We start from the raw sequence: 24,485 nt of genomic DNA, 5'->3' as shown, positions 1-24,485 counted from the left end.
TCAATGAAACCTGCTGGTTCAGTGTACTCCGGCATGTCTGTGCATATGAATTGTACTACGGCATATCTGTGCATATGAATTATGTATACACTGCAAGGTATCTCCTTTCACCTCAGAAACTGAGGTCAAGAGAGACTCCTTATTGTGGCAACCTTTTGATGTTTGTCTCTATTCCAGTAGCTGGCCAACTTGTGGCCTGAGGGACCTTCAATGAAAGCTGAAAGGCTTACACTTGCTGCTATATTAAGAATGAAATATAATGTGAACTGCAGCGGTGTTTCCAGTAGGATTTTAATAGGGCTGTCTGAGTCAGTCTTGCTATTTTCTCTCCTCAGCTACATGCTTGACATGTCCTTACAGCTCCTGGCAACCCTCTGAGTGGTTTCTGGTCTTTCCTTGGCTCAGCTCAGCCGTTTCCCCACCAGCCACTTACTTATGATGCCCATTAAAAGGGTAAGAACCGCTCTGCCTCTTCTATTGCTTGCTTTATCTGCTCAGAGGTGCCACAGTCTCTGGGAGAAACACGATCTATACCATGTGCCATGGGTCAATGTTCCTCTCTGGAGGATGTTGCACTGAGATGCAGGGAGAATGCAGAATGCTTTGGTCATTTTCCATCCAGCTTTCCAGCAGGAAGGAAGGTGAGTGCTGATGCCAGCAAGTTCTGCCTCTGGAAATTCTTTTCCTTCTCCGTGCACACCCCAGGGAATCCCCACTCTGAGCCCCTGGGCACAAGTGGAGTTGTAGAGGAGGGGGCAAACCAGGGCAAAGCATCTGCCCTCAACCACCGAACATCCCCTGGCCTCTCTGAAATAGTGTTGTGTGCATGTGTGTACAGTCATCACACTTAAAGTATCATCTGCTGCTATGTGGCTATTAGTATCACAGCAAGGATTTCTGGTTATGGACTCTGTACACACCACTCTACTATTTATCACCCTAAGCTATTTAGCCACATCTTATCCAGCTTTACACAGTCAACTTCAGTAGTGCAGAGGACTTCGTTTCATGGAGCTGCCATGGAGCTGGCGCAAAGTCTGCAGTCTGTGTGGTCAGGGTTATGCACACACTGAAGGAGCTGAACTGGCCTGCAACAAGACACAAAGGCAAACAAAACTTAAGTAACCACTTTGCAAGTTCAACAGAATGGCTCCACAGTCACTACGTGCAACGTGAAAGTGTGTGCATGTTACATATGAGCTTATCAAGTGGATGTCTTAGGATATAGCTTTTTAGATCTTGCTGCAAAAAGATAACTTTGGTGTTTATAGGGGCTAAGGACAAGAGCAGGTGAGTACAAAATAAACTAGGATGTGAACTCACACCATGTCAGCTATGATGTGATAAGAAAATAATTACGAAGAAAAAATAAGATCTCTTTCACAGACTGTGGAGTTGCTGCCATGTTGGAAGTTCACCATCCTACTTAGTGGTAACCCCTATTGCTATAACGTAAAGCTGTTGCTAACAATGTCAGACAGGATTAGGTTTTTTGCTAAAAGTACATGCAGTGAATCTATTTTTTAAGTAAGTTACTTCTGCTGCCATGGACAAAAGCAAGAGAAAATGATCAGCATCAACTTCTACATGGCATGAAAAAGCAGATGCTCAGCTGATAATGGACCTATATGGTTCTGTTTGGAATGACTTCAGGGGAGAGAAGAGTTTTACTCAGAAGAGTTTTACTGCACTCTCTCTATAAAGAATAGTAAAATTAATTGTCCATGTCACTCTACACAGTTGTCTATGTGTGTGCTAACTGAGCTCTGACAGAAAGCTCTACTTGTTCTTCTATCTTAAGAAGCGAGTTGTGATCCACAGCTATAATTGTGTCAACAACTCTTCACAAGGTGTTTCAGGTTTCTCCTTGAACTAAGCCACAATGGATCTAAGGTACTACATATTTCCCCTTCCTCCCTGGTCCCCTAGTTTATTTCATCATAGGCTGAAATAATCTGTGCCTACTTACAGATCCTGGGAGTACTGGTTAAAGGCTGCATGTACCCAAAGAGAAAGCGAGTACACAGTTCGACAGATTTACACACCACACCAGTGCTAACATTTTCACAATGTGCAGAGCATCCATTAGTCAGGTTCAGCAATACCTGAACAGGAATATATTGCTCTGCCATCAGGATTAAAGTTCTATCACCACATAAGGAATTTGTCTCCTTTGCAGACCAACTTTCCCTTATTTAAAACTAATGTAATGAGTTTGGTGGTTTATAGAAATATTTGTTTCCTTTGGAAATGTTCTCACCCAAGTATGAATTCTTCACTCTGAGAAGTTGTTCCTGGCAGATATGAATAATATTGAACTTTTGCTGCTTTTCTAATGTCACTAAAGAACACTAACGAAGGTCTCTGAAACCACACAGAGGGATAAAGGATCTCAGGCTTTTCCATTTCATCAGCAGGCAAGTCTGAACTTGGGCTGCTGTTTCCTGGACTCCTGTTTTTCACTCCTGACAATGGTGAATTATAGTAATTACTAATGCTTATCATGTTTCATGCCTCACTCTCCGACAAAGCAGCTGAATACAAAGTAAGCTTAAACTATAGTGAAGGAAAAGCTGCCTATTTGGCTCTGATTACTGTGAGTAAAAGCCTGGTCAGATGAAAATCTGTTGAAGGAGGCTGAGTTGCCAACTGAACTTGCTCAATGGTAAGTGCAGGGCAGAAAGCAAACCCCAGACTCCACCAACATAAGGTCTGTAGCCCAAATGGAAGCTCCTGAGAACCACACAGCCACATCCAAGGGATGAGACGGCAGTAAGAGGGGACTCTGCTCTAGCTTGATGTAAACCTGTATTGAGTCAAGAGGGAGATGAAGTTTTATGTTGAGGTCATCACCAATAAGAGCAAGTAATTACCTGTAATTGTCTTCACAGGTGATCTGAAAGTTTCGTTCTTCTAAGATGCTTTTTAACCTCTTTATGGAATAACCTGAGCAGGATTCACTGGAGAGAAATGTCTTTCATTATTTGTGTTCCTTGTGTGTACAAGAAGCTCAGATACATTCCACACTATGTCACTTTGCTTTATTTCAGGCAAGATTCTTCAAAAGCTTATTTGCTAATGTGGTGTAAAGTCCATTGGTGTGTGGAGTTTTGGCTACCATTGGGCTTTTGCTGGTAGAAACTATGTGATATTCAGCTGTGCATCTTGCACAAGAACTCTGTACAAGTAGGTATCTGTGGGAAATAACTCAGTTCCAGTCACAGTTCAATGTGCTCTAGAACTGCGCCAGAGCTGCTGCTCACCTCCATCCACAGGAGTATGAAATGAAGATTATTCAGTCTCTGGAATGACAAAGGGATCAAGTCCTCTGTGTAAGGAGAAAGGGGAAGTCATGAAAACCAGCAGCTAAGTCCCAGATAGGACGTAAGCTAGGATGAAGCAGATAGAAAACATGGGTGGAAGCAGGATATGAGCACCTGCTACCTGTCTGACTCAGTCTGTGACTGCCTCTGCTCTGTTTTTGACAAGGGGCTGAGCGACTGCTTGAGATGTCTAGTCAGTATTAGTTAGAGTAAGTTGGCCAGCACCCACTCGGGTTTCAAGTATGTCCACAGATGGAGACTCTACAACCTCTCTGGGAAACCTGTTCCAGCCTTTGACGTTAGTTTATCAGAAATGGTTCTGCTCAGTATAATTGTACTATTCCTGTGAACAAACATATTTTTCCACTGTTCACCCTGAAAATGTAGCTCTGTGACTTCTGTGCTGTACCCACGTTAAAGGTCTGTATTGCTCAGTGAGGTTGGAAGGAATGTAAAGGTCATGGGACCTCTTGAAAGCAAGGGAAATATTGTGTCTTAGCTATAACAGTTCAGGAGTACCTATGGAAAATACTAAAGAAAAACAACAGTACAAATGTTATTCTTTTCAATAAAGTAAGCAGCTAAGAGAGTGAATGTAGAGCAGATTTTAACACATTGTCACTGTTAGACAGTCATTCGTCAGAGCTGTGCTATCTGCCTCTCACACACTGCTCATTGTTTCATACCGGCATGACTTACCTTTGAGGTCCACCGATGTCATGCATAAGCCAAATGTGTACTGCAGAGACTTTATCTGGATTTAGGTTAAAGATCTCAATGCTTCCAAAGATGCTGTAAGAATGGTGCATGAAAAAGCAAAACATTCTTAGTTATCTGAGAAAGTAGTACAGAGTGTGATACCCAAATACTAGTGCTGGCTATTATTCTCTGTGAAAGAGCATTATCTTGCTAGTGGATTTTCATAGACTATTTAATTGCCTTATGGTAAAATATTTTCTCCCCATTCTTATTTCACTGTCAGCAGAACCTTTGAAACTGTCTGCAGACTGAAACAAGATAAAGTTTTTCCATCTTTTCTCCTGTATGATTTACTTGCTCTTGATTTGGTTTGGAGTAAGGGAAATAAACATGGCTGATCCCCCAACCAGCATATTCTTCAGTATCTTTCAATATTATTCAAGACTGCACAGTCTGGAGGGGTAAAATCCAGTCAACTCCATAAACAGTTAGAAATGTGTCATTTATAATGAATAAATGCACCATCATCATAAAGTTACTTTGTGCAGTAAGAGCATACTGTTTGCCCCATCTGCATACACTCTGGCAGATTTCAATTACAGTTACTGTATAGAAAGAGTTAAGTGAAGCTCTACAGCAGCCAATGGTTTAGACCCCTATATGAGTTTACCAGAATCTATTCTGCACTGGGACTCACTAGCAAAGGCATGCTCACCAGCACACCCCCCACAGAAATGTGGGTGGTCGCATGCTGAGTAAATACCTGCTGCTTTTGAAAGCTCCAGCTTCTATTGATCCATTGAGCATCACTTGAACCACACCACATGCTGTTTCTGCAAACTGAACAAAGCAAATGGACATTATATTCTGGCACTACAAGCGGAGCCATGCCAGACTCGCAGCTAGTAGAAATCACTGTAACTTCTTTGATGTCATCAGAACTGACTTATACAAGTGCAGGATCTGGCCAATATTTTTGCAGAATATGTCAGTGCAAAAAAAATAAAAGCCTCAGAAAGCTATGGCAAAACTGTGATAAGGCTGCAGTAGCCCGGTATGAAGTCACTCTGAGACTGCAGTGATCAACATAGGAACTCTGCTGTCACTGCTGGTTTCAGATTTTATAGGGCTTTCCAGAGCTCCCCAACTTCAGCTGTTGGATGGGGCTGTAGCAAAGTGGAATAACCCTGCTTCAACTCCAGTAGTGAGGTCGAGCCAGAGCAGAGGTACCACTAGTTTAAGGACATGCAAACCATCGTGTGTTCATTACTTTGTGACTCATGCTCTACATTCTTCTGTGGCTTGGGAATTTTCTTCCCAGTGGTTTTAGTCAAACTCATCACCGAGATTTGTTTGATTTGATTTTTAAATTACTGGATCATGTAATCAGTGTTCTTTTATTCTTTAAAACTTATGTCTGAATATTTAAAGACTTCCAATTTACAACATAAAGTGCTCACTAGATAGGTAATCCGGTGGTAAGACAAAGAATTTTTCAAAAGCTTAACACAGGGGGCTGTACTTATCAAATCTTCCAAGTGTTACATTAAACAAGTATGGCTCAACCTCAGATCTCAGGAGCTGTGAAACTGCAGGAAAGTTTTGTCGTTTGTAAATTTCTAATGTAATAATCATGAGTTTTAGTAGATTTTAAATTTATTTTGTCTACAAAGCCTGCAGTTGAGCAAGCCTGGCTCTGTCTGGTGGTCCATCCCTCCTGGACTCTCAAACTGAGGTGATTAATGAGAACATAGAAACTGTTTTGACCTTGGAAAAATTATGTACACTAGTTTACCCACAAAACAATGCATTTTTACAATGAGCAGACTTTCTTATGCACATGAGAGCTGAAGCATACAAGAATGTTTGCTTTCCACCTGAGCAGTCAGCTACTAACAGTCATATCAAGGGTGAAGTCTTGAGAGACATGTAAAATCAAACTGATACAGGAGAGCAGGTTCTTTCCTGGCACTGTTCCTGTGTAAAGTGCTGATTGAGCAATGCCAGACTGACTGCTTAACTTGGGGTAGCAGGGTCTCACTTGTGTGATGGGAGTTGGCATGTGTATACGGGTGGGTACATCATAGGAACTTTGCCAGATACCGCTGTGAGAAGACATGCTCTTGAGGTTTGAGCAGGAAGGTGGAAGCGGATTGCCTGCTGCTTTGAAGGTTCCTGTGCCAATTCAGGCACTGCTCCACTATTAATGTGCTGAAATGAATTTTGTTTTAGCACTTTCCATCCTCTGATTTAGTTAAGGTGGTGATTATTGTTATTGTAAGCGTTATTTGCAAAGCTTCAGCTGTCTGCCAGGTGTTGTTCTAGACAGTGGCACACAGTCCACAAATAAGAATGCCCCAACTACAGTAACATTGAATATCGTACATTAAATATGGGACCTTTGAAATACAAATTTCCTATGCCAAGATTTTTAGCACCTGAAGATAAGGTTCATGTGAACTTTCAGTATTCCATGTTCTAAGTCCAATTTGCAAACTCACATTTTTGGCAGTGTTAGGAACTTAGTACATTTCAACGTTCGTGGATTTTGGGAGATTTATTCTAGATCTTACCATCTTGGATGCCAATTTCCAGAACACAGAGACAGGGTTGCTTTCACATTCACTTCGTTTTGGACAAGATTCGTAGTTGATTCCTGAGAAGAAATACATTTGTAAAATAGCTAAGGTTAGAACAAATATTGTTGCAATGTTTATATAGCTTTGAGAGCTGACTAAGGATGGCAGAAAGATTTGCTCCTACAAAAACAAAAAGACTACATAGGACAAGGGCTTTAAGAGGAAAAGGAATTTGCATGCGTTCAAAGGTCTTCCTGTATGATCACACACATTTCAGGGAGGCAGCTACAGGCCCTGCATGCAAATAATTCCCAGAAAAGTGGTACAGGAAGATACGCAGTCCTAAATGTGAGAAATAGGTTGGCTCTTGACAAATACTCTCTGATTGCATTGCAAAATTAAACTTTGCTCAACATCTTCAGTAATTCCAGCCCAGTTTTGATGTTGCCAGCTTTAAACACCAGCCCAGGAGTCATGCAGGCAGCAGTAATCCCAGAGTACCTGCATGCTACCCCTCCACTTTGGCCTACAGCCAAGACCTTTTTGGCTGGCAATCTTGTTTTGCAATCTGTCCCATAGAAGTCACAGGAAGGAAGCAAGTAAACTAGAAAAAGAGGGTTAGATGTGACCATTGGTCTAAGCAGCAACTTGGTGTTTTAATAACAGCCAAAGTTGTGTTTTCTAAATTAACTCAAGAGCTAAGTATTATTTTCAGTCTTTCATAACATGGGACAGAAATACAATACAGGTTTTAAACTGAATTACAAGAAAAGACTACGCGGAAAGGATTGTGTTTAGATATGCAAGCGAAAAGAATAATCTGGAATTCAAATGTTCATATTTGTTTTGCAAAAAAATAAGACTTATTACCTGGGGCAGAGGGGTCTCCACACCATGAAACCCCATCAGCCACATAACCCAACAAGGTGTCCTCCAAGGTAAAGAAATTTTGGTTGGATTTTGTGTAACGATGAGCGAGGTCATTTGTCTTGCTCCAAAACAGTGACTGTGAAATAAGGTACAATGTTTAATAAGTGATACTTACACTGGAGCTGGTCAGGAAATTTTCCTGGAGAAAACAAAAAAGTTTTCATGATAATGACGGACTTTTAGCTTTCATTGAAATGATGCAAGTTCCCCTTAGTGGGTCAGTTCTTATTTCTCCAGCCCACATTCCCATTTCCAAAATCTATTTGAGTGGTTACTTTTTGTAGAAATGGAAGTGCTCAGCCTGTAAAGCGTTTTTAAGGAAAGGTTTTGTCTAGTTCTCATAGGATAAACACCTAATTTGTAGTGTGTTTTGAACTGCATATGGAAGAGCAGCGTTTCGGAAGCAGTGTCCCTCTAACAGCGTGACTGCATGCTCTTTACAGAGAGCTGTATGCTTATGGAACAGGTGCATCTCCATCACTTCACCAGGATCACTCCAGTACTGAGGTTTGAGTTAAGCCTTACATAGTGATGATTTCCAGTGATAGAGAATTAAGAGGTTTATTTGGGTCCAAACGTGATAACTGCAGGACTATTGCAGTAAGCACAAGAGAAAAATGTCTTCCTTGTGGACCTGTAGACCCTCATAACCATTACGGACAAGATCCCATCACTCAGAGCACTGCTCAGACATGCCATCCCTCAACAATCCTACTTAAGAAGCCCACCGTGCATAGTAAAGTTACCTTGTTACAGGGTATAGGGTGACTCGCTAACTCCATTAAAGGCTGGTAATCTTCTGATGTAATATTACAGGGATTCTTGTAAATGAATGCCTGTTTTAATGATTCCCATATTTTTAGGCAATCCATATCTCTGCCAAAAGATTAAAACATAGTTAATTAGAATTTATGGGTATTTATTGATATGAAAGGATCTCTTTCTGTTATGGTTAAATGCTATGGATCAGATTTTAAAGGAGTTCTAATTATGCTCAGGCACAAAAATACATTATGTGTTACAAAAGCAGCACATCTTCAGCAAATTAAGTATAAAATGAGGAATGAGCACTTCTAAAACATTTTTCTCTGTCTCCTGCATTTTGAATTACTGATTATTGCAGCATCTGAATGTCCTCTATGATTTTGTCCCCTAAAAACAACAATGCTGATATCACATAACCAGAAGATCACATTTCTTGATTATTCATGACAAATCATGAGCAGCACATGTGGCAGACAATAGCTTCCACATTTTAAAACTATGGCTGAAGAATACTTCCTCCTCAGGTACAGTGAGCCAAAAATATGCCCATGTGTCTCCCTGTGGAGCATTCAACCCTACAGAAATAGTATCTACAATTTTACCTAAAACAAAAGCAGGTCTCTGGCTGTTTTGGACCTGATACTATTTTCATTTATGCACTAATTTGCAGATATTGACTTTACTGGAGCCACAACTGATTCGCACACTTACAACCAAGATCCAGACCAGGTGCTTGGTCTCCAGTAGGTTTTTCCAGTCTCATGCTGATTCTCCACTGTATTACAGGTTCTGGCCCTATTGCTCTCACTGGCATGAGTCAGAACTCCACTAAATTTGCATGGAGGGAACTGCTTCATGCCAGAACACACCCTATCACCTCAGCCTACATTTTTTTCTTAAGATGCTACTTCATCAGCCTAGGAAACAAAGCACCTCTCTGCTGAGAGAAGCAGGAGTCCTTTTGTACTACCGAGAGGAAATCCGTTGCAGTGTGGACAGGAAATTGTATCCCTGTACTGAAGCAGTGCCATGCTCCCTTGTTGAGGCTGCCATATACAAAGTCTGGGACAGTGCAGAACATCTGCTTTCTTGTACTTGAGGTAATGAATGCAAATATAAGGTAATTCATAATTATTGTCTGTAGTATGTGTTTGCCAGGCTGTGTCCCCCTGGGCACACTTCTCTTCCTCCTCATGCTACCATAGTTTCAGGTCCCGTGGAAAGCCTGCCCCTCTCATTACAGCAGTGACAGTATTGCAGTGATTCTGCATCTTCCTCTTCCCTATTTTTATGTAAATTTAATATGCTGACTGCATTATCCTACTGTCTGCTTGTCTGAATGGATCTCTTCTGACTGTCGCTGACTCATCCACTCTTTCTTCACTGTTTGCAATCTTCTCCCAGTGTGTTCCCACTGCAAGCCATTTGAAGAATGGACTTTGTCTTGTGTAAAGAAACTAATGCCTTCAGAGCACTATAAAAGTAGCACTGATCAATTACTATGTGACAGACATGCAGCTGCAGGCTTTGTTACCATTTGGTAGGCGGGTAACATGTAGGATGTGGAATTTGATTAGTCTTGAAAATAGTCCTAAAGGGATTAAGAAATGTAGTAGTAATTCATTGAAGATTTCCAAACATTTTCAAGTTAATCCTCCCTACAGGCCTGTGATCTCATTCCTACTACTGAACTTGATAACGATTTCGACCGAGTGCCCATCTGAGCATCAAAATTGCAAGCTGGAACACAGGGAGCTGAGCTGTATTACGTGGGCCACTTCCAAACCGCAGGACCCAGAGCCACTTGTCAGCTCCTGGCTGTTCCCTTGCTGTCTGGACATGAATGGTCTTCCTTCCCTTCCTAAGCCTTATGGAAAATAAACATCACGCAAAGAGAAGGCCAGACTCTGTGTCCAGAAGAGAAGGACAGCACTACATACCAGAGGGAATGCCTCTGTCTTGGGGCTTGGGTCAGTATCACACTGGGAAGGACCAGGAAATCCACACCAAGGTGTCCTTGGCCTGCCTTCCGTTCTGCCTTTATTTATGCAGTAACAAATCTAACTTAGCATTATACATGATAACGGCTATTGGGAGGTCATACCAGTAAGGTGGTTACTACAGCAGGTTTCCATGCCCCAGTTTCTTCCAGTCCTCCCCCATGAAGAGTCTATGGTGGATGTGTCCTCATCTCTCCCTCTTGGGGAAGCCAAGCACATTATGCTACAGAGCTCTATCTCGGCTGCAGATATCCTGCAGCCTGACCTTGCTGATTTGAAACAGACTTGGGTATTGCCACTGTACGGTGCTCTCTGAAATGTGGACAGAGCCTGGGGACAGGGACAAGGCAGTTCTCTGGCTGTATGACAGTATGACAACAGGGCAGCTCTGGCCACATGCTGAATTTAATTTCTTACCGCGTCAGTCTGTTACAGGGACAGACCCTGCAGAGTAAGGACCATGCCTCCTGTTTACACAAACCATATTTACCTCCAGGCAAGCCGTGACTAATAACAATGATGCTTTTTTACCAGGCTATTGTCTTTTATCCAGGAGCCTAAGTGCACTTTCAGTTACACTCACTGTAGAAATAAGAAGCCAAACTGCAGATGCTGTAGGGAGCATAGTCATTGCTTTGCTGTTGCATAGTCATGTCAGGGAGTATTCACATGTTTTACTTAGCAGAATTTAACTTGGGTATATTAGATTTGCTCCTGGAGGAGCCTGTAGCTGGCTGCAAACCTTGTAAGCAGCCCACAGAGGCCATCTTCCCAACTGTGGTACTTCATTAGGCACTGGGAAGTTTTAAATGCCTCTGCCTGCCGTGTAGGATTACAACATGGCCGCACTGAATCAGCCAAGAGAGAGGGCTCCTGCTGATTAAAGGGTGACATTACTGAATAGGCAGCTGTCCCCTTTGCTTTGTACAGTCAATGGTATTGTAAAGAGAATTTGTAGGGCTTGGCTGTAAGCACTGGTGCATCTCACAGAAATTTACATGGTGCACACTTCCTGTCAAATGATTTGGCCTCCTGGCAGGACTTTTCTTTTTAAGCTACTCCAGAAATGTGTTATACGTAACAGTGTAAGAGCCACAAGTGAGAGCTGGTTATCCGGTCATTTATCCGTTCGTATTACAAAGTTTTAAGCTTGGTTTTAGAAAACAAAATATTTTCAAGAAATCCTAAGAAAAACCTGGGGTTTTAATTTCCAAAGCAGAGAGGTGAGTGATAGACACCATGCAAAGCATTTCTGCTGCTGGACTCAAGTCATGGCCATAAGATGCACAAGGCAACAAGGATTGAGCTGATTCACAGTCCTGCTGAGACAATTTGCCGAATCACAGATACAAAGCACCAGGTTTCCAGCATTTCAAGACACCGAGCTCAGCACTTGATGGTGTGTATGGATGTCACTCAGATAGGAAAGAAGAGGCCTCATCCACAGCCCTGGCAGAGCTGAGCAAAACTGTGTATTCAATGTCATAGAAGTGCTTAGCCTTCAAACGGGGAAGGTCTTCTACATCTGGTAATAGGTGTGGTGCTTTTAGTTGTACCACACGGAAGAATGATAAGGCATGAAGAAAACTGATAAGGTATATTCTAATGATATAGAAACGAGGCTATTTCATCATTGGTTTAGAAATCAAAATACAGACCTTTAATGTAAAAAACCCACGTATGAAAGCTAATTAATATTTCATTTTCACTGTCCTCACCTATCAACATGTATAATTTTACAATTGAGTATAGTAATTCATTGATTTGCCATTGGAAAGCTCTTTCTCTGATATGAAATGCAGGTTTTGCCTCACATCTCAAAGAGATTACCAGCCACATACAACAGCAATTTTGGTTGATCTACGAAAAAAATAAGCAGTGAAGAGATTTAGGACTTGTTAATCCCAGATCCAGGAATATGCCACTCTGTCCAACCTCACCCTTCAAGTAGACACTATTAGTAAGGTTTCTCCTGTCCTTTTTCCCAGCACAGCAAGAAAGTATTTGTCTGATGTGCAGCATCTAATTGATGCTGAGCAGAGATCTGTTGTAGCTCTGGGCCTCCTGAACACAATATGAGAAGTTTGCTGGCACATGGAAGGCTAAGAATTCCAGCCAGAACAGTTTCAGGTTGGAACAAGCACATCTGGCTTGCCTAAAAATGCCTGAGAAACAAATTGTCTTCTTAAGGCTGCTCCCAACTCCTTATTGGGAAGTTCTCAGTCACAGAATGTGTTCATTTTGTTTTCTTTCTTGGTTAACAAAAGAATGGAAGGGTCCAAAAGAGATCACTAGTCTACAAGCCAATTATATTAATCCAGTTCGGATACGGGAGTCCATGGTGAATATGCTTACATACTACTCTTACATACCATTCTGCTGCAGGGCTTGTGTCCTCTCCTTCCCTGTTTTTTGCATGTTCTGGGTTGCCTATAAATTCTGCACTGTATCTGCAAATATCACATATTTACGCATAACGGATTTCTTCCTTTGAGACTAACTTTGTTTATGCTGAAATATTTAAGGCCTTTTATTCTTCTACAGAATCTGAAATATTCAATCCCAATTCAATAATATGCAAAATAAATATATTATATATATAATTATAGAAATACAATTTTATGTTTCATTTTTTCAAATTCTTTTTCTTTAATGAATAGAGTTTGGGAAATGCTGGTAAATGTGAAATAATAACTAACAGACTCTAGAAGAAACACTGAAACCTGTTGTAAACTCAAGAACAGAATCTGCAACCCTTTCTCTAGAAAGTGAGGTATGCAGAACTTGTCTTATGACCTTTCAGAGACAGAGATTACATCCTGCACTCAGTATAGCATCGAATATGGGCTGAGATACAAATAACCATTAAAACTACCATTTCCTTATTAAATCCAAATGTTATATATGCTGCAAAGTATATTTTGTATTTGTCCTTATATTTGGGCTTTTTCCAGTGAATTTGAGTATTTCTATACATTGACCTTTTATAGGAATATCACATTAATCTATTCAGTGGAAGCTGGGGCCAAGAATATTCACACTAGCAGCTACCCTCAGAGCCAAACTTTAATGTGCATGTTAGAAAAATAGACAGCTTATGCGTCATTATTTCTTGCATATCAGTACACTGGTCTGGCTAACCTTGAAAGAGTGTCCTTTCACTTAAAGGAATAGGATGGTATTGAGGTGTGTGGGAAATCACTATTAATATGTATTTTTTAAATTTAGTTTGTAGTTATTTTCGTCCTTTCATTGTACATGATGGAGCAAATTCATCCCCAGTTGAAATGGATCTAAGTGGTATAATACCAAGGATAAGTTTCATTCCTGCTGATTTCAGTTGCACCATGAACAGTTAGCACTGGAATGTTAAAAACTTCTTAAGAAGGGCAGTGTTTCCTTTGGCTATGTTGCCTCCAGTTTTTTACTCAGAATTTGCAAGAGATACTTCAAGTATGGAACCCATTTTAAATTTATAAGTGAAAATGACTTCCAGGCTTTGCTGTGGAGAACTCAATAAACTCTGCTCATATTGTTCGAATCACTTTACCAGGCAGAGATACTTTCCCCATGAGACGTGGTCTCCCCTGCCGTCAATAGGAGCTTTCCCAAGGTCCTGAGTTTTACTTCTAAGGCATGGCAATGTCTTCAGGCCACACTGAGGTTTTAATTGTGACTCTGAAGTCTGAGCTGGTCACAGTACCCTGAGCCCTTTGAGCAGCTGCCCTTTGCAGAAATCAAACCTCCCCAGCAGCTGCAATTTGTATACAAAAATCCTTCTCATTTGCTACCACCATCGGCCAAAACAGTAATGCAGATATGCACCTAAACACCCAGAAATATGGCCCTTTAAAAAGTCAGTGAGAAGTTTGTGGTTATAACCAAGCTCCTCAAAGGCATAAGATCAATTCACAGCCTGCTGGGAGTCTAAGCCATTGTCTTCACTTGTAAACGCCCAGACGTTTCAGGAGGAGAATGCACGTCAAAGCATCTAAACGCTCTAGCAATATTCCTGCTTCTAACAGACACACTGTTAAGTAACTGCCTGTGTGCCAGTTTATCTGCCTCTTTTAGGTAAACTGTGATGGCTGCAGACAGTAGTGCAATTTATACACCATATTCAATTTGTTTTTTTCACACGAGCTTGCAAGTAGCTGTCTTTATGTTGTCAAAAATCATGCAATGAACACTAACCCTTATGCCTGTGTTGAGCAGCCCTCTGTAACCTAAAATCCTTTTGGTGCCTTTTATGCTCTAAACACTTCTGTTTTCCCCTCTGCTGTCCCTTCCCCTCTCCCAGCCTCGCCGTGCCTCACTGCTGCTCCAGAGTAGCTGTTGCCCAGCCCAGGCAGCTGTGGTCGGACTCCTCCTCCGTCACCCGGAGCAGCGGGTGCGAGCAGCTAAACCAAGGCGAACACTGCCATCACGCGGGAGAAGGGACTTCTCAGGAGCAGCAGCTGAGGTCAGCACCAAAGGTTTGCAGTTCTTCATGGCGGTGACCCGTCTCCAGACCACTGAGTCAGAAAACGGGTACGTGCATGCAGCGGATCAGCTTCCTTCATATTCGAGCACCTAAAGTCTCCCATCAGGTACCTTTGTGCTAAAAATCAGGCAGATGTGCATTAATAGAGGTCGGGCAACATGCTGTCATTGCTGAGGATTTGAGGAGACAGATTACTATCTGCTGGTTTTAGCATTGGTATAATGGAGAAGGGGAAAATTACCAAGGAAAAAGATGAATGAAGCTTATGGAAGAGCTGTCAATCCCAGCGTCTTCAATGAGTACGAGCCTCTTGCTACCCACTTAGTTTAATTATTGCAAAGTGTCTGCCATCGCAACATTTATGGTAACTGACTTTTTTCCAATATGAGAATGACATACTTGATTTTTTTTGGCAGCTTGGTTTTGTAAGTATTGCTCTCTGCTAATTAAATAGTTCATAAGCCAATAAAGAAAGTATTGGAGGAACTGGCTGGGAATAGAGACAGAGATCCAAAACTCTGCCTCAGAGAAAGATGACTTCTGGGAAGGTTACCTGTAGGCAGAGCAATTAAATTCCCCATGGCAGATACAGGGAGTCTGGAGGCCTGAGAAAAGGAGTACAAGGTGAGATTTCCACTGGGTGCACCTCAGGGCTGTGTATGTTTGTGTCCAAGGAATGACCTGGAACAAACTATAGCTCCTTGTCACACTGGTCCTTAACCTTTGGCAGGAATGAGAAGGTTTTAAGGACAGGTGTACTTGTGGTTTTGATTTATAGCTCCTGGAGTATTTTATGTGAGTTGGGAATCAGTGTTCCAGGACAACACTAAGCCTTATCACCCTTCTAGGAAGGATTAAGCCAAGAGGTGGAAGCTATAAACCAGGGAAGAGTTCATCTATGTGCAGATTCTTTTTCTGGCTTGATTTCAGTTTTCCTGGGTGAAAAACCAAGCTGCTTGAGCAGATGGTGGTTTCAGCAACGCTCTGTAAGTGGGACATAGCCTCCAGAAGGGCAGGAGTCTCACCTGGACTGAATTTTGACAGAGAGCCATAACAGTTTAAGCTTCCAAGTGAGGGCCATGTCATCAACAGATAATAAAGGGAACAAATTTAAACTGGCATTTTACCTCTTGATTAGAAAGTGTATTATTAGTATTGTTTTATTTTTAATATTGAACTTAAAAAAACACTTCTGTAAGAATGAACTAAATAAAGGTATGCTAAAGTAAGGAAACGCTCAATGGCTTCATGCAGCTACAGATGTTTTTTTAGGTTTTTTTCCCTTAACATGAATTTGCAGTACATTGGGGGTTTTATAGAACTAAAACTGCTGGCATGTGACATAAGTACAGTAAATCAGGACAAGTCCCTGCTTCAAGGGTGTCATGTGCCAGTGGGACAAGGACAAGGGAGTGGATCAGAGATTTAGTACAAGTTTGAGTGAGCTCCTTGCTAATCCCTTATTTTGGTGTCATCTCCTGGGAAGATAAAGTGCATCTTTAGCATCTATTTCTACCCTTGGACACCTGAGGTAGATTTTCATTTGATCTTAGAGGGAAATGGATCTATTCCTCCTATCCCTACGCATAGGAAAAGTTATATTTCCGTACAGTGCTCTGAGGTGTTAAACAGCTCTTGAGTTTTGGCCATAATTTAGCAATGTCAGCTGAACAGTGTCACCTCTGAACATGGCTGTTTTCACTGGCATCTTTACAGATGCTACAGGAGGATTGAAGCAAGGAGGGGTGGGACAAACAGGATTCCGCCTTTCAGCAACAACATCAACTTCAACAAATATTTCTAATGAATGTGTAAAAGGACAGTACAGACAGAATGATATTCTCTCTGGTATCTGGGATTAAAACTAAGGGAGATATTCACTGCAAGGAGATTTTAATGTATGACAGTGGGGTAATTGTGATGCAGTATGTGTAGGCTAACCCAAATGTGAAATACGATTTGAAATCCTACACAATCTTGCAGCAAGAACCATTAAATATGTAATCATTGTTATATAAATATAAGAAGTTTGAGTATATGAGAAATACATAGTCATTTAATAACAATTTACATATGATTATAACTTAATATAGACAACAGACAGATGAGTTGACATATGGCTGCCAAAGCAAGAGATAAATTCTAATTTCGGAAGCATTTCTGTTCCTCAGAAGTGCATTGATGTTGTCAATAGAGAAAAGACAAAACATCCTTTGACATCTCCCTGTTAAATTTGCACGACTTTCTGGTTTTGGGTTGCTGTTGTCAGTGGAGTTACAGCCTGGGAGGGTGTTTTGTGCAGAACTGAGTATGAGCATTGCACAGAATTGGATGACTTTTCAGTCTAGGGAGTGTATCCTTAAGAAAGATTCAAATAGTTGTTAATATTTACAATCATAGAATCATAGAATGGTTTGGGTTGGAAGGGACCTGAAAGATCACCTGGTTCCAACCCCCTGCCATGGGCAGGATAATGATCACATTGTAATTATCAAGAAATGACAAGAACAGTCAAAGTCACTCACACACAAATCAGCGGAAGACAATTGCAAATTAAGACCAAATTGAAGCACAGAAAACAGAGCTATGCACATTTCATACAACAAAATTGACACAGAAAAGGTATTAAATTCAATACATTAGCACATTAAGTATGGAAGGGACTATTAAGAGAGTACACTGAAGCATTTATGTTCTGACTTGGTCATTTAATAAGAGGTATGTTATATGATCATCTTAATACTGAGTGTAGCAACAGATATCAACACCATTGCCACTACAGATGAGCCAAAATGCTTTTGCATCACTGGTGGTCCAAGTTATCCAGTGGACTTCTTGCAAGTCTGAAAGCATTTTCTAAGAAACAGAATAATAGGAAGGCACCTATGGAGATCACTTAGTCCAAGTTCTGGCTTAGAGAAGGTTGGCCGGGCCATGTCCGGTCTGGTTTTGAACATCTCCAAGGATGGAGCCTCCACCAACTCTCCAGACATCCTGTTCCACACTCTGATCACCCTCACAGTAAAAAAAAAAAAAAAACAAAAAAAAAAAAACAAAAAAAACCAGCTTATGTTTAATGGAATTTCCTGTATTTTAATTACATTCCAAATTTTAATTCCATTGGCTCTTGTCCTGCAACTGGATACCACTGAGAAAGGCTTTCTCTCTCTTCTTTACTTCCCCCATCAGGTATTTATACACATTGCTTGATACGATCTCCCTGAGCCTTCTCTTCTCCAGAATGAACAGTCTCAGCTCTCACAGCCTCCTCCTGTATGTCAGACACTTCAGTCGTCTTCATAGTCCTTCACTAGACATGCTCCAAGTAAGTCCCTGACCCCCTTGTACCAGGGAGCCCAGAACTGAACCTAGCACTCCTGATGTATCTTGCCAGTACTGAGCAGAGGTGAAGGATCAGCTCCCTCCTCCCACAGCCAGCACGCCTCCTGCAGCCCAAGACACCACTCACCTTTGCACAAGGGCACATTGGTGGCTAATGTTCAGCTTTGCCACCAGAAACCCATGTCCTTTTCCACAGATAGTGCAACTAAAGCCATTTGTTTGCTCTGGAACCAAAAGAGATGGCATAACAGTAACAATTAAATTCTTTTCAAGATAGTGTGGGTTTCTAGTAAAGCTAAATCCTTTGCACTTTGATGTATACTAAATTGAGAAGCTTTAGAAGTCTGCAGTGCACTCTAATAGGGTGCTAATGCATTACTATTAGGTTGTAACACTACTTTTCAGAAGATTCAGTAAAGTTTTCTCTTACATAAGGCATATTTTCTTAATGAAAAGACAAATCTCAGGTAAGTTTCATATGTCATGGTTATATTAAATAAAGCTAAGATTTTTGTGACACTGACTCAAATAATGGCTGTTGTTTAGTGCCATGCTTGATGTGAAAGTCCTAACAGCCAGTGAACAAATACAAAGAAATCAGAGTAAAAGTGCCTAGCAAAGCATGAAGGCAAAGTGCAAAAGTAAGCACACAACAAAACCCAGATTTCTTTCTGGAAGAAATTATGCTGCAAGTGCAATAGTATCTCACACAAAAGTATGTTCCATATGTTCTTTTTGACAAAATGTATCTCCATCTCCACAGGCTGCAAAGGATTGGAAATGCAAAATGCATTCATGATTATGCAGTTAGAAAGCAAATCTCTCCTGGACATGCACCAACTTTTACTAAATTCAGTGGAATTATAGACTGTTACAATTTGTTATAGAAAGAATTTGCCACAAACTATGAAAACAACATTAGTTGATCCAATTGTATCTAAGTAGGAAGTACACCTTGTGTGTTCACACAGCATTGCGTGAAAAATGTACTGAAGTTCTGCGCTTACATCTTTATCACGGGGTGTCTGCGCTGCTTACTCAGGCACAGTAGGATTGCTGGGCCTGGAGAGTCCCACACGTTACTGAAGTGGCTCCCTCTTTGCATCCTTGGTGCTCTCTCACTGCTAGAGGTTAGACTTCAGCCAATTTTAAATAGATCCTTGCAAGCTTGGCTTAGCTGGGGTGGATCAGAGATGGAGAATTGGCTACAGATCTGAGGGGGAGTCATCATTATCTGAGAATGAAAAATCACTTGAGCTGTAAATGTTAGATGTGTTTATTTCTAGATTTAAAAAAATAGAAAAAGCATTGTTTGTGTTTTGGGGACTGGTGACTATGACCTTCTAGATGTCTGCTCTCTTCCTTCCCGAGGTCACAAAGTGCTGATCATATCTGATCTCAGCCTGCCAATTAAAGCTTGCTGAAGAGGAAAACTAAACCAGTTAACTTCGTATCAACAAGTTTCACGCTATGTGTGGTACCACCTGTTCTTCCCCAGTGGGCATCAAGGTGCAAAACCATTTTAACAGCATCCTCAGAGCAACGGGTAAGTTATCGGGTGGCCACAAGTGGTTTGGACCAGCACTGATATGCCACATGACTGGTGCTGAACTAGCCCTGCACAAGCCCGGTGCTGGTGAGCATGAAGCTCTGCGTACCTCACTGCCCTTCCCTCCTTTGCTTATACCGGGGATAAATTCTTGTAAACTTGGATTTGCATTGCATGAGACCCTGAGTATGAGAATTGTGATAGCCACAAGAGGGAGTTTGTACTACTGGGATAGGGGAGACAAGTAATTTGAGGTCAAATCCTTCCTTCAGACCAAACTGCCTTTGGCTTTCATTCAGATGAAACTGCAATACATACCAATGGCCATGGCTGACGAGTAGGGTTTTTTTGCAAGACTACCGAAAGCAGAACTTGCAGATTTTGTTAATGTTGAAAACAGATAATGCTACTGAGCTGTGAGAAACTATTGCTTTAGCTCCGTCTTCTGGCAGCAGCCAGCGTTTTCCAGGGAAGCCAAAAAGAAACACTGCTCTTTAATGGCAGTATCCCGGTGTGCAACAATGCGTGCAGGGAACAAAACACCCAAAGCCTCCTGCTATACCATCCACGTTTTCTTCTAATAAATGGGGCTAACACTGAGAATGCATTATATAAACATTCGGTATTCCCTGCCTCTTTCTCCTGAACTTTGGCACAACGACAGATCTAAGCAGGAAGGCTAACTGAGGAAACTGTATGTGTACAAATGATAAGAGTCATGCAGCCAGCAGCAGAAACGAAACCAAGGATTGAATTGCACACATGCAGTTGGGCAGAATTATCATCAGCAGGGGCTGTAAACAGCACCTGAGAACTGCTCTTTAGTGAGGAAGTTTGATACAGCACCCAAATGTTTTGATGACTATGGAGAATAAGCAAATTAACAGGTTAAAATCTGACTGCATGAGGTGCTCACAAAGCGCATTCCAGTGGCCTCACTGGGCTTGGGTTCAGCCCATGAACCATACTGGAAAAGAGAAGAGCACGACCAGAGCATGCCCACTGTGTACAGTATCTGGGGCTCCAGTAAGATGAGGGAGAGCACAAGGAGGTATCCTCTAGGACTGAAGCATCCATGATGGTGAAGGTGTACACTTGCACATTCATGGCTTTCTCACATGAGTTATAGTATGCAGTTGCAAAAGTACAGCTAAAATGGAGGCTGTAGACTCCTGGTCTCTGTTAACTCCAGCTGCAATATCTAGAAACATTAAAAAGTCCATATTCATACGTCAACACTCCCCATTTTTTCCCAAACCTGCTATATATTCCAATTTGAAATATGGCACTCCAAAATAGTAGTAGTCACACTCACTAGCTATTGCAGTGCTTAAATTGTTATTAAAAAAAGAAAGAATTGTCAAAGATGGAACTTAGTGGCTCTACTATAAAAAGTAAAAATATGAGGAAATGGCCATGAGTTCACTTACCCCAGGGCTTTTTAAACAACTGTACATGTTTATGTAAGATTAAAAGGGCAAGAAGAGACCGTACAAATTTATGAGGAAATCAGAAGATTTCTAACCAAGGCAGCGAGGTTCCCATGGTGGGAGCAGTTTCAGCAGAAGTCCTAGCCGTGTACAGGACACAGCTTCTGCAGCTCATAAGCCTGCCTGAGTTTCTGCAGTTCCCTGTTCCTCCTCCATATCTTTGATTAAGTGTATCAAAGATCTCACACAACGCAAGATCCAAGGCCTACATTAATGATGAAAGAGCATGGGATGAAAGATACTGGGCTCTCTGATGTTTCCTAAAGGCACCTACTTCATTATCAGGAAGTGCCAGCAACAGAAGCAGTTGGTTACATGGCAAACTGCACAGAGCTCAGCAGAAGCAGAAATGGGGAATCTCAGGTTGGATTCCCAGAAAAGCACCTACACTTAATTCTCTGTTCAGGAACCTCCTGAACATTTGAAGTGTATGTAAACAAGCATATTTTCCTCTTACATAAAATAAAAGGGTGCCACTATACGGAAGTCATTTAATTTGAAAGAAAGTGAGCTCACAGCCATGAAGCTACTAAAGAGTGCTGGATTATGAACAGCACAAAATGTCATGCCTTGTAAAAACAGCCTTTTTAGAAAACTCGTGATCATGGGTTTGTGATTTTGTAAATAATGTCCTTGAAATAATGGCTTAAATGAATTATTCTCAGCGATATTTGTGGTCCAGATTCAGACTGCGTTGCAAGTAAATACATACATGACATTGACAGTAAACATATTTACACAAAAGGGTTTTTTACATCTTCAGCACCCCCATTTGAATGAAACAGGCATAAGTAATAAAGGCTCTTAGGCTTCAAAATAGTTTCAGATTTAGATACTGAGTGCACACTTCTCTAGTAAAATAATGTGTGATTTTAGAAACGTGTACATGATTATGCAAAAGCTTCAGAAACTTTTTCACGTTACTTGTAAAAGAATCCCCCTTCACTAAACCCACTCAGGTGTTTAATGTAAAGTGTGAACCTAAGTCTCTGCACGCTCGGGTCGCTATTTTCCATGTGTCCATTTCCTTTCAAATGCTGTTTTTCCATACAGCACCAGACATCCATGGCCAAGGGAAGTCCAAATGCAAGCAAACTACGTACAGCTTTGTTCTCATCAGTTTAATGTCATGAAAACAAGAGAAGGGCAATTGTCTTTATTAAGACAAAGACCAGGAAGGTTCTGTCACCTGGCCAAGGTGTGCGGCAGGTGTGGGGCAGCTCAACCCAGATTGGTGGAAATGTCTGCTGGAGGTTTACTGAAGGGACAAAATTGGGTGGCTGGTGCCACAGAAGTGATTGATGGGTCCCTGCTGAGAGACCCTGGCTGCTCTGGATCCCATCTTTAGAGTCTGGGTGCTTCTGCTACCTGCAGGAGGCCTGGGGAACACCATATTTTATAGTCTGCTTTTTCCTACGGTGAAGGGGATCAATAAATCAGTTCTTAGCCCTCACACTCTACTGCAGATCTGGGCCCAGGCAATCCTCTTCTGCTGCAGAAGAGTGTTACCCTGCCTACTGTAATGGGCTGAGCAGAGACCATCTCCAGGTGAAGGTTGTGCCTGGGACTGCCATGCTGGCGCTGTGATCAGTCTGCATTCCCTGTGCAAGCTGTCTGTGCTCATTGTGAGGTCTTGCCCACATATCAAAAACATCTGTTTTGGATAACCCCAAGATATTTCCTAATGTCTTTCTAATGTCTTTTTTCATCCCATAAATCTGTGCTGAATCGTCTCCCTTTCCTCCCTCCTGTGTAGTTTTGGTTATGTGAATGTGGGGTCACACATTACAGGATTTTTGGCAGATCAGCTTTACAGCAAATTGAGTCACTTTCAGATACTCAGACCTGTTAGGATACAGCTTATATTTTATTTATTTATTTATTTGTTTGTTTATTTTTATTTTATGACTCTAAGGAAGTTGCAAAATGCATTTCTGATTATGTTTTGACCTAGGGTTAGTATTACATTGGCTCTGCAGGTAGTTTCCTTAAAAAGCCTCCACTCGGGCACCATCCTCTGCTTTAGCAGTTGCTGTCTGAGTTTGCCGAGTTTGCTGCAAAACGGGGCTCTTACTCCTCTGATTTCCCTCTGCTACTGCGAACCTAGTGGACACGGACGGGTGGAGGTGGGAGACAGCACTCTTCACTTTACACACCCGGTGCACAACTGAGACCACTACTCACCCCAGCTCGGAGTGCCGCGCCATGACGTAGTTGTAGCATCTTCCCAGGATGACTTCTTGCAGATTCTTAGTGGTCCCTCTGTCCTTCCACTTCAGCATTTCGGGACTGGCCTCCGGCTTCCCGTGAGTCAGGATGGAGGCCAGCACGACGGCGAGGACGAGGCCGGCCAGCAGCACCACGATCCCCACCAGCAGGACGGTGCGCTGCCGCGTCCGGGCAGAGCCCTGCTGGAACGGCATCCTGCGAGGGCTGCCTGAGGAGCAGCAGCAACTGCTCCCCCCGCGCAGAGGGAACACAGCTTTCTAGCGTGTCCCCGCCGTCCCCCCCGCCCCTCGCCGGGCTCAGTGCCGGCGGCTGGCAGGAGGCCGGGCTGACCCCCGCCTCCACCGGCCACCCCGAGCCGCCTCCAGCAGAGCCGGGAGGGTGAGATTGAGGGTGCCGCTGGCCCCGAACAGGAGCCCGCTTGCACCGCACTGTCCCCAGCGGGCTCAGGACAATTCGGTCGTTTTTAAAGCCGAACAATGGCTTTTCGGGGCTAGACACGAGAGCCTCGCTGTTGCTTGCCTTCTGCTCCTCATCTTGCTGTGATCTCCTCAACTTAAACTTTGCAAAGTATCAGCGGGCACTCACAAAAGTGAATCTCAGGAAATTACCCGTAAAACTCCCAAAGCTTTTGCTCAGATAAAGATCCTATCACATGTTCCAGCTGATGTGTGATTAAAAGATGTATTCATGCAACCCAGTCTGTTTCCTCTAAATTAATCTGGGTTTAAATGATAGGTGTTGAATCCAGCTTTACTGAAGGCAATTATCAACCTTGCAGTTGTCATAAAAATATAGTTCATTGACACACGAAGAGGTGTTTTATTTCTGTCCCTTGCAGTCCTGGTTAGTTGTCACATGAATTTCTAAGACTAGTGTGTGACTTGTGGGTTTTTGAGGCTGTGTGAAATCATCTCACGAAAGATTCAGTGTTCTCTGCAAGAGGGAAGTTAGACCCTTTTCCTCCTCTCTAAATAGGGCGATTTTCTTTCTTAGTCAAAAGCCAACACAAAATAAGACTCAAATCTCAAAATCTAAACAAAAGAAGCTATGCAATGTCATAGACTCATGGAACAGTTAGGGTTGAAAAGGATCTTAA

At 42.0% G+C, this 24,485-nt stretch overlaps 1 protein-coding gene across 1 annotated transcript; it reads right to left on the bottom strand.

The window, feature by feature from the left end:
* Window positions 1-1,006: 1,006 nt before the first annotated feature.
* CD38 (CD38 molecule) lies at window positions 1,007-23,591 on the bottom strand (the record flags this gene model as incomplete). The annotated part of the gene is made up of 8 exons (XM_080636720.1): window positions 23,345-23,591; window positions 8,278-8,407; window positions 7,472-7,607; window positions 6,596-6,678; window positions 4,786-4,862; window positions 4,023-4,115; window positions 2,874-2,960; window positions 1,007-1,088 (listed from the first exon to the last, which is right to left on the bottom strand). The coding sequence occupies exons 1-8, from the start codon at window positions 23,581-23,583 to the stop codon at window positions 1,007-1,009; spliced, it is 927 nt and encodes a 308-aa protein (XP_080492846.1). The 5' UTR covers window positions 23,584-23,591.
* Window positions 23,592-24,485: the final 894 nt, after the last annotated feature.

Source organism: Psittacula echo (assembly GCF_963264785.1).
Source record: "Psittacula echo genome assembly, chromosome: 1".
Taxonomy (NCBI): Eukaryota; Metazoa; Chordata; class Aves; order Psittaciformes; family Psittacidae; genus Psittacula; species Psittacula echo.
The sequence above is the reverse complement of the archived record's forward strand: the minus strand, read 5'-3'. Positions and strand labels throughout refer to the sequence as shown.